The following is a 10,285-nucleotide window of genomic DNA, read 5'->3' as shown; positions in this document are numbered from 1 at the left end:
CTGCGCATTCCACTCTAGTCATGGCGGCCTACGGGCAGACGGCGGGTAGCGGAGTTCTGAAGACCTGCGACCTTGACCGGATTTTGGAGGCGCTGAAACTGCTGCTGAGCCCGGGAGGTGAGAGGATGGATCTCGGCGCCGGGCTGGACCCGGATCTCTCAGGGCCGCCACTCTTCCGCGGCTTCCCTGCCTCCTACAGCGCGCTCCCCCAGGCCCTCCCCAGGACCCTCCGGCCCAGAGGCCGCTCCGCCGCGCTTTTGGGGGGCTTTGGGCATTATCTATTTTATCATTTAGAAAATCGAGGTTCAAGGAGGGGATGGGATCCGTTGAATACTGGTAATAGCCACCATCTCTTAAGCGTTTGCCTTATGCCAGGCACTGTGCTTGACGCCTTGGGCAGATTATTTCCTTCAGTTCCCGCTGCAATCTTCTGAGTAAACTAAGGTTCAGAGGGGGTGGGCTCTTGGTAAATGAAATGAAGTCTCCAACCTCTTGAGGGCGTAGGGTCTAACGTGGACACTTGAGATATGTTCAAAATGCGAAGGAGTCCAGCAGAAGGCACTAAGGGAACAGTGACGTTGGAGCGTACTTAAGCGTTAAAGCCCAGTGGGGGATTTACAATCACTTTTAATCTTTTGTGGTGAATTGACAAGATCTTCCCAATTGAGGAGCCACAGAGACCACTTTATGTTGACATGTAGTGGGGTTGTTAACCACTGTCATAGGGCAATATGTGTACTGTTTAATGAGAAACTATTTTGTTCTGTAAACCTTTAAAATGAGAATAGCAGCACAACTGGAAGAACGTAATCCATGTCACTGAATTGTACATGTAGAAATGTTTGAAATAGTGTATCTTTGGCTATGTATATTTTCACCAAAAAAAAAAAAAAAAAGGCCTCCAAGGTCGAGAAGGCAGAGTGTTGACATGTCGTGGGGTTGTTAACCAATGTCATGAAACAATATGTGTGCTGACTGTTTAATGAGAAACTATTTGTTCTGTAAACCTTCACCTAAAGTACAATAAAAAAATTTTTTAGATAAAATACATGAGACAAAAAAAAAAAAAAAGACCACTTTACAAGCTGTATGCCCTTGGGCAATTAACCTTTCTGCCTCTCAGTTTTTCATATTCCTTCCAATTCTGTTTTTTTCAACAGCTTTGTTGAGATATAATATACATACTATGTAATTCACCCATTTAAAGTGTACAATTCAGTGACTTTCATTATATTCATGCAGTTGTGCATCCCTCATCACCACAATCAATTCTTGAACATTTTCATTACACCTGAAAGGAAACCCCGTACCCCTTAGCCATCATCCCCCAACTCCCCTTTTCCCCAGTACCAGTAGACAGTACGGTGGATTCTGACTCGTGGCCACCCAGTGTGTGTCAGAGTAGAACTGTACTCCATAGGGTTTTCAGTGGCTGATTTTTCTAAAGTAGGTTGCCAGGCCTTTCTTCTGAGGTTCCCCTGGGTGGACTCAAACTTCCCACCCTTAGGTTAGCAGCCCAGCTCTCTTCTTTCTGGGATTCCCTTCCTACTTTGCACTTGAGCTGTAGTTACCCTGCATTCTGTCCTTTAGCTCTTCAAGCCAGTAGGTTACCATTAGAATTTTAGCTTTATTAAGGCCTGCCCTTAGGCTAAAAGGCAAGGAAAAGCAGGAAACTTGCTCAGTGCAGTTTTTTTTTTTTTTTCCCCCTGAGTGTCAACCCTTCTCCGGTTTTTGCTCATTTTTATCACTTTCAGGTGTCCAGAGGTTATAGTTATTTGTGGGAGGGTTGATCTGATAGGAGTTGTAATAAATCTTTATTAATCACCCCTTTCATTCATTCTTTCATTCAGTTGACTGACAAATATTCATTTGGTATGTACTTCATGCCTTATACTATGCAAACCACTGACCAAACAAGAGAGACATGGTTCCCATCCTCATGAAATTTAAACTCTAGTGGAGAATAAAGGAAATAAACAGAAAATAATGACTGATTGTGATAAGTGCTATGGAGAATAGAAATTGGGTGTCATTACAAAGTAAGTAGGGTGGGGGATGACTTTTAGACTGGTCAAGGGAGACTACCTCTGAAGATTTAAATTGAAATTTCCAGATACCCTATGACCTAGCATTTCCATCCTTAGCTATACATATTAAAAATTTGTGCACATTTCCACCAAGACACCTGTACAAGAATGTAAAATAGACATTATTTGTAATATCTGCATATAAGAAATAACAGTGGAGTGAATGGATAAAATAAATTGTGTGGTAAATATATAAACTCTAAGTCAATTCATTGGAATACTATACAACAATGACAATGAACAAGTTACAGTTATATACAACAATGTAGATGAATCTCACAAACATAATGTTGAGCAGAAGAATCCAGACATAAAAATATATGTGTGTGATTTTATTTACATAAAGTTCAAAAACAGATAAAAACTACAGTGGTTAAGAATGCATGTTTAACTGTGAAACTAAAGAAAGTGGTAAGCATAAAAGTCAGATTATTGGTTACCTTTGGGAGAGAGAATGGAGTTAATGATGGGAAGGATGAATGAGGGGATCCTTGGGGAGCTGGCAATGTCTTCTTTTTAAATGTGAGTGGTGGTTATATGTGAGTTCCCTTTGTGATAATGCATTGAACTGTACATTTTTGTTTTGTGCATTCTTTTGTATGTATATTAAAGAACAAGACCTCTAGGATCGAGCCAGTTATGTTAAGACCTAGAAGAGTATTCCATGTGGAAAGTATAGTAGTTGTCCCGAGTTGGGAGTGAATTTGGCCTGTTTGAAGACCTGAAAAGAGGCCCATGTGGCTGAAGTGTAGAGAACCAGAGAGTGAGTGGAATGAGACGAGGCTGAAGAGGTAGCTGGAATTAGATCATGAAGAGCTTTACACCATGGTAAAGAAATCTGTTTTAAGTATTAAGAGAGCCCTTTTGCTGATAAGTGGGAAGTAGATTTTTGGGGGAGAGGAGGAGTATAAGCAGGGAAATGAGTTAGGAGGCTGTTGCAGCAGTTCAGTTTAAAGATGATCATAGCATAGACAAAGACTGTATCGAGAGATGGAGAAAAATGGAGGAATTTGAGAAATATTTTGGAAGCAGACTAGATAATACTTGGTGATGGATTGGATTAGGGAGATAAAGAAAAGAGATGAAGAAGACTGGGTTAAATAAGCAGGTTGGACTGCAGCAGGAAGTGGGGGGCATGGTGAGAATCAAGAGTTACATTTTGTACACGTTGAATTTGAGATGCCTAAGAAAGGAGCTCTGGTGGCACAATGGTTAAGCACTCAGCTGCTAACCAAAAGGTTGGCATTTTGAACTCACCAGCCACTTTGCGGGAGAAGAGACCTGGCAATCTGCTTCTGTAAAGATTACAGCCTAGGAAACCCTATGAGGCAGTTCTACTCTGTCTTATAGGGTCACTATGAGTCGAAATTGACTTGACGGCACACAGCAACAAGAAATATCCAGGTGGAGATGTCAAGTAGCGGTTGGAAATATGTATCCGGAATTTAGAGAGTAGACATAAACTGGAGACATAAATTTGGGAGTTGTTAAAGACATGGGCCTAGATAAGATCATCTAAGGAGAGAGTGCAGGATCCAGCCAAGCCCTGGAGCATTTAGAAATCTGCTAGAGGAAAAGGAGTCAGCAGAGGAGACATTGCGGAAATGAACATTGACGTAGGAGGAAAACCAGGAAAGTGTGTGTTCCAGAAGCCAAGAAAGAAGACTATTTCAAGGAGAGAGTAGTCCACTATGTCAACTGCTGTTGAGAGTGTGTAAGGGCTCCATCACCAGTAGAGGGCAAAAAAGACCATTTCAGGAATGGGAAAAACAAAGTAGATCTTTTGGGAGGAGATAACTAAATTAATTCCTTTGAACCCTATGTCTGTTTTTTGTGATCTTCCTCACTAGAATGTAAATTCCATGAGGGAAGGGTCTTGTTATGTTCAATGCTATATTGCCAGCACCTAGAGCAGTTCGACTGAATGACTCTTCTGTGGTAAATGTTCAGTTTTTTAATTTCTGGGTGCAATGTAAGCCCTGTAAGATGACTGAGACACTGTCTTTGCCCTCAAAACACGTGGAGGAATAGAAATAAGCTAAATGAAGTATATATAACATGTTAGGCACACTATTCCAATTACATCCAAAGCGCTATGGCAGGGCAGGAAGAGTAATCTTGAATTTTGCTTAGGCTGGATTGGCATGATTGGGGGAGGCTTTCCAGAGCCAGTGATTTTGAGTTGGGCCTCAGAGGATGAACTGGAATGGGGCAAGGCATTCCACACAGAAGGAAGTACAATTTGTTTTCCATGTATATAACCTCCTTTTTTTCTTCAAAAGGATCGGGCTCAAGTTCACTACAGATCACAAAACGTGATGTCTTGTTGGCTACCTTAAAATCTAACCTGTCTGATTTGGAGGACAAGTTTCTGAAGGATCCTCATTGGACGAAATTGAAACTCCTGAGAGATGAAATTGCTAATAAGACAGAATGGCCACAAAATTCTGTGGATGTCACCTGGAGTTTTACCTCCCAAACCTTGCTGTTGCTTTTGTGCTTAAAGGAAACCATGTTCCGCCTTGCAGCTGATTTCAGTCCAGGTAAACCTAACCCTAGGACTCCAGAGGCTGCTCCTGCCTTGAGCCCTGATACACTTAGCATCTCACAGCAGAAGACCGTCCAGTCAGTTTTGCAATTTGTAGTCACCTTAGGTGTCTGCCCCTATCTCATGCCTGGTGTTGGAGTCCCTTTGAGATACAAGACTGAGTTTGTTGCTGTTGTTCAAGACCTGGTACGTCTCGATGCTGCCCCCAGTGCAACCCGGAGATTGTACACCAGCTGCAGGGTCCTCCTAAATGTTGCTCAGCATGCATCTCTCGGGAGCTTGATTTTCTGCCACCATTTTGGGGATATTGCAGCAGGACTGTGCCAACTGGGATTCTGCCCAACCAAAAGAAAACCACAAAAACCTATGGAAGAGGTAAAGGTTCGTTGGGTGTGTGTGTGTGAATATGTGTATATATTTGTGTGTGATTGTCACCAGGGATGGATTACCCAATAAGCAAGGTACACACAGGCTTACTTGTGCTTACTTTCACAAATTTTCACCATGTGAAATTGTGCACTACAGATTAGTAAATAAACACAGTTAAGCCCATGCATGCCTTGCTTACTGGTTAATCCTCCCCTGGTTGTCATAAAGGATGATTCTTAGTTCTTTAGAAAAAAGATGATTGAAAGTCCTAGAATTCTTATTTAATGCCAAAGCCTTTCCATTGGATAAATCAATCTTTTTAGGGGAGACAGAGCTTTCATTTGTTGGATGCTAGTCCTTTGCATGCCCAGAGAGTCCATTTCACCCACCCCTTGTCATTTTTTGAAACAGCTCTTTCAGACTGTCTTTGATCCGTTGTTTCTCTTTTATAAAATGTGAATAGCGATATTTGCCTTGGATGGTGGTTGTAAGGATTAAGGATAATGTATGTAAAGCATGTAGCCCAGTCCCCAGTGGGTCTCATAAAAAATAATTACCACTAGTATTAGTATTAAACTATTCATACCTCCTCCTTCATTAAGTTCTTGGGAGGATTAAATGAGATAAAATCTGTAAAGCACCTAGTACACTGTACAGGGAGGCCCTAGGTGGCGCAGACAGTTAAGCTCTCAACTACTAACCAAAATGTTGGTAGTTTGAGCCCACCCAGGGGCACCTCAGAAGACAGACCTGGCAATCTCCTTCTAAAAGGTTTCAGCCTGGAAAACCCTATGCATCGATTCCACTCTACGTACACCAGGTCACCACGAGTCAGAATTGACTAGATGGCAAAAAAAGAAAAGAAAAAATGTTCATTTTTTTGTTGTCACTCAGTCAGTAAACATTTGAGAACCTAAACTACTAAAGGTGCTGTGAAGGTTACAGAAGCATAAGACATGGTCATTCTCTTCTAAGAACTCACACACTAATTAGGGAGACAAGACTAACAAGTATGACATAGCAGGGAGCACTACTTCCCCTATAAGAGGACCACGCACATGAGCGTAGGAACCTAGCCAGAAGAAGGGGTAAGATATAAATGTATCTAGGGTCAGGGAAGCTCTTAGGCAGGTTACTTCCTTAGCCACTGCAGCCTGGTCTCGATGCCTATGTGTCTCATTTCTGTGTCATTTTCCTGTCTCACCCAATTCCTTGTTCCTTTCCTACTCTTTCTGTTGCCTATGTTCATAAACATTTTCCTGAAAGCCACTATCATCCACATAGTGACACAAAATTATGAGCTCCCCCAGTGCCTTTACCTTACAGAGAACATAGCATAACTCCAGGGTTATGAGTACTGACAATTCTATCAGTGCCTACTGCCTGCACATTCCTGAGATAGGGGGATCTGGATTAACAGGTTTTGTTACTGTTACTGGGACTAAGCAGTGCCCTAGGCAGGACAGGAAAAGAAAAGGAAAATAACAGAGAAGACGTTGACAGAAAGGGAAACAAACTGGGTGCACGTGATGAAGCTTGACAAAGTCCCACCAATAGCTGCTGGTCTAAGCAGCATCATTATCTTAATTTGCTAAATGGTAATGGGTAGGACCCTGACTGGTTGACTGTGAGGTTAGTAATTACCAAAGGGAGACATTACTGTGGGACTCCAGAGGGCCCAGTAAATAGCATCTCTCTTCCTTGCCCAAGTTCTATCAATTAAAAAACAGTTAACAGAATAAGAGAGATGAGAAATCAACTGTCACCTCTATTACTCTAAAGGCAAAGTTGGAAGATGTAACTTATATAAGGAGGCAAACGGGCTTCCTAACAGTGCACTCAGAATTAGACGTGCTACTCACCCAGTTTTAAGGAGTAGGGGAAAACTACAGCGCCCTCTGCCCCATGGCTGGGGATATGCCACCGTAAAATGTGCAGCAAGGAAGAGCAGAACAGAATGTGCACTTGCTCCCAAGAAAGAGGAACAGCTGAGCTGTGCATGCTCAAACTCACCAATAAGTGAGTGTATTCCAAACTTACCAATAAGATAAATCACATCTCAGTCCAGAAGCAGAGTGCATGAGGGGATGGAGAGAGGGCCAGGGGTGTTGAAGGAGTACAGCTTTCTCCATGTAAAAGGAAATCAAGAGAGGAAAGAAGCATTTCCTTCTAATGACTGCTTGCCTGGTTTGTATTCCTCTAAAGCCAAGTGCATGTTTCTTTCAGGTTTTAAATGAAGAGGAAAGAGCCCTATCTAGGGGGGCCTTGAGAGACATCTTGGATCAAGTGTATCAACCATTAGCAGTCCGGGAATTACTTATCCTCCAGGGAGGACCAGCCCAGGTATTCTTGTGGGTGAATCATTAATGATAATGTGTGTTGTGCTCTCTTCTCTGGGGAAATTAGATAACTCTAGTTGACTAGGTACCAATCTAGTTGAACCTTATTTCATTTTTTAAATCATTAAGTGGTATTTATAAAACTGAGTTACACTGATCCTTAGGATAATTTAAAAGGATTTTTCATTTAATGGAATGATGGATGCTTTTTCCAATAACTTTATGATCACTTTTTCAAGCTTATCGCGATTTTATTTAAAATATATTTGATTCATTCTGAAACTGGATTTGTTAACTAAAAGTTAGCTGTTTGACAATCCATTCTTCTGGCAGAAATATTTGGATACCTTATTCTTGAAGTATTTGAAGTCAAAAATTAAAACTAGAACTTTTATTGTGACTATTCTTAGCTCCTTTGTTTGAAAAATAATGCTATACTACTAAACATAAGTTTCTTTTTTTCTCCTTAAAAATAATGATTTATCTGAAATTATTTAATTTTGTGATGTAGGTGGAGTTATCTGTTTGCTTTTTGTACCTAAATTTTAGTTATAAATCTAGGTGAGCAAAGGGTGAGGGGCCAAATTAATTTACTGTAAGTCAGGAACAATGACCTGCTGAAGCTGACTACAAAGATGCCTCCTAGTTGAAGTCATTTCTCCTCTCCTGCCCAGAATACTGCTATAGCCTCCCATTGGGCTTTACTGGCCTCATACTCCACTTCTCTGAAAGAGTCCATAGTTTGCCAGATTAAACCAAATGCATTATAAGAGCGTGGTGGAAAGCAGAGGCTCTGGGGTTAGGCACACCAGATTCAACCCCAGTGTGCTGTTGTGTGAATTGCCTTCCTCAGTTTTCTTCCCTATAAAATGGGGTTAATAATAGTGCCTTCCTTGTAAGGCCCTTTTGAGATTATGTGGGAAGTACTTAGCCTAGTGCCCGACACATTCTGACCCCCTCAATGAATGGTAATTATTAATTCTCCTTAAATAAAAGAGTCAGAGGACAGGCTAGTTAGGATTAAATGTTTCTGTCACCAATTTTTATGCTCATATAGTTAACTGCAGTGATTGATAGCAACATGGTTAGTGTTCTATTTAGGGACATCAAGTCTGTTTTGTTCATAGTGGCCCCAGAGCTCTCATGGAGCCCTTGAAGAAATCTAATTCTTTCCTGAAATTGCTGTGTCACAAGAAATCAAAGTAGCTAGGACTGTGGAGGCAAGGGCCAGAGTGCTCCCTCACTGTGGTGAATGGTCCTCTTAGTGGTGAATGTTGTTCATAAGAATCTTCTTTGGAAACTAGATTTAATTGGAAGGACGGGATTCATAGATTGCTTGGATTAACTTTGTGTTCCCAAAGTCTATATTTTATTCCTGATGTGTTTATTTCTGAGTTTAAAATTTCACTTGATACTTCATTTGTACTATATTTCTACTTTCTTAAAAATGATGCTAAAAAAAAATGCTGAAGTTTTGTAAATGAGAGAGCTTTCCAAAGAAGATATATTGCTCTTTTGAAGTCTGTATAGCACACTGTTAATTGTCAGTATGACTCAGTGATTCAGCATTTAAAAAATTTTTTCCACATATTATTATATTTCATTGATATGAAGAATTCGTATCTTCCCCTTTCTTTTTTTGTAGCCCTGCACAGACGGGAAGACACAGGTTGGGTCTCTGGCCCCAGCTTGGCTTCGGCGTCTTTGTGGGCAGCTGCTCTCTGAAAGATTAATGCGACCCAGTGGTGTTCAGGCAGTAGTCCGGGGCATTTTGGAAGGAGCAGGGGGTAAGGAATAAAGTTTTTCTTTTACTTTGGTATCAATTTCCCTTTGAGTCAGAATCTAAGGTGAGTTATTGGTCTTTAGCATCTGCCTTTAAAACCTGATTAAAACTCAACTGTGCCTTTGTAGAGATTGAAGAAGTTAAACTTGGAGGCCCTTAATGAGCTTTCTTTCTAAAGAAGTTAATTTTCCTGTCTTTTTAAAAAATTGTTTAATTTATTTTGTTGTTATTGTTGAGAATATACACAGCAGAACATACACCAATTCAGCAAGTTTCTACATGTACAGTTCAGTGACATTGATTACATTCTTGTAGTTGTCCAACCATTCTCACCCTCCTGTTCTGAGTTGTTCTTCCACCATTAACATAAACTCACTGCCCTCTGAGGTTCCTATTTAATCTTTTGAATTGCTGTTGTCAATTTGATCCCATATAGATAGTTCTTAAAAGAGCATAATTCTCAAGGCAGACATTTTTTACTAGTTAAGCTAAAGTATTGTTCTGTCATTTTTAAAAAATAGTGTGACACACTGCTCATATTGTTGAATGATATTTTATAATATTAGAAGAAAGCACAGAAAGTTGAGATAAAAACCCTAAAGAAAGTGATGAAATTTTCTCTGGAAAGGGGATTTATACCAGGGTGCTAAAGATTACTTCACCTCAGCACTTAAAATACAAAATAGTTCTCTTAAAGCTGGATATACCTTTGAGATGCAAACTTTAGGATGAAGTTTTAGATTCATTTCCCCAATTGTATTATCCAAGTCCTCATTAATAGAAAAAGTTAATTATCATGCTAAGCCTGGTAGTAGCTTACATTTATATTTTGTTTTATTTAAAATTATACATGCACATAGTTTAAAATGTCAAAGAGGCCTGCAAGGCTTAAACTGAAAAATACCAGCCCTTAACATCACCCTCCTCCATTTGGCATCCCCAGGAGCAGTATACAACTACGATTACTTTTATTTTTTCATACAACAGTTTGTACTCTTGGAGTTAATAATAATCTTTTTTGTTTCTTTGCTTAGTTTCGTACGTACTTATCACTAATTTATTTCCAAACTCTTCACCATTTGCTTAAATTTCCTGTTAATACATTGAAATACATCAGATATTCTCAGTTTTACCTTCTTAAAAATCTCTCTCTCTTGAG

The 10,285-nt window shown here is 40.2% G+C and overlaps 1 protein-coding gene across 2 annotated transcripts in view; it reads left to right on the top strand.

Annotated features, from left to right (window-relative positions):
• Positions 1-10,285, top strand: part of TANGO6 (transport and golgi organization 6 homolog) — a 176,545-nt gene continuing 166,260 nt past the window's right edge. The window contains exons 1-4 of one of the 2 annotated variants that reach the window (XM_004371450.2): positions 1-117; positions 4,370-5,010; positions 7,231-7,347; positions 8,989-9,130. In XM_004371450.2, the coding sequence (XP_004371507.1) occupies positions 21-117; positions 4,370-5,010; positions 7,231-7,347; positions 8,989-9,130 (997 nt within the window). In that variant the 5' untranslated portion in view covers positions 1-20. Of the gene's footprint in view, positions 118-4,369; positions 5,017-7,230; positions 7,348-8,988; positions 9,131-10,285 lie in introns of both variants that reach the window. The other variant, XM_023726793.1, reaches the window with a different exon arrangement.

This window comes from Trichechus manatus, unplaced genomic scaffold, assembly GCF_000243295.1.
Source record: "Trichechus manatus latirostris isolate Lorelei unplaced genomic scaffold, TriManLat1.0 scaffold00014, whole genome shotgun sequence".
Taxonomy (NCBI): domain Eukaryota; kingdom Metazoa; phylum Chordata; class Mammalia; order Sirenia; family Trichechidae; genus Trichechus; species Trichechus manatus.
This window is presented reverse-complemented; position numbering and strand designations above follow the sequence as displayed.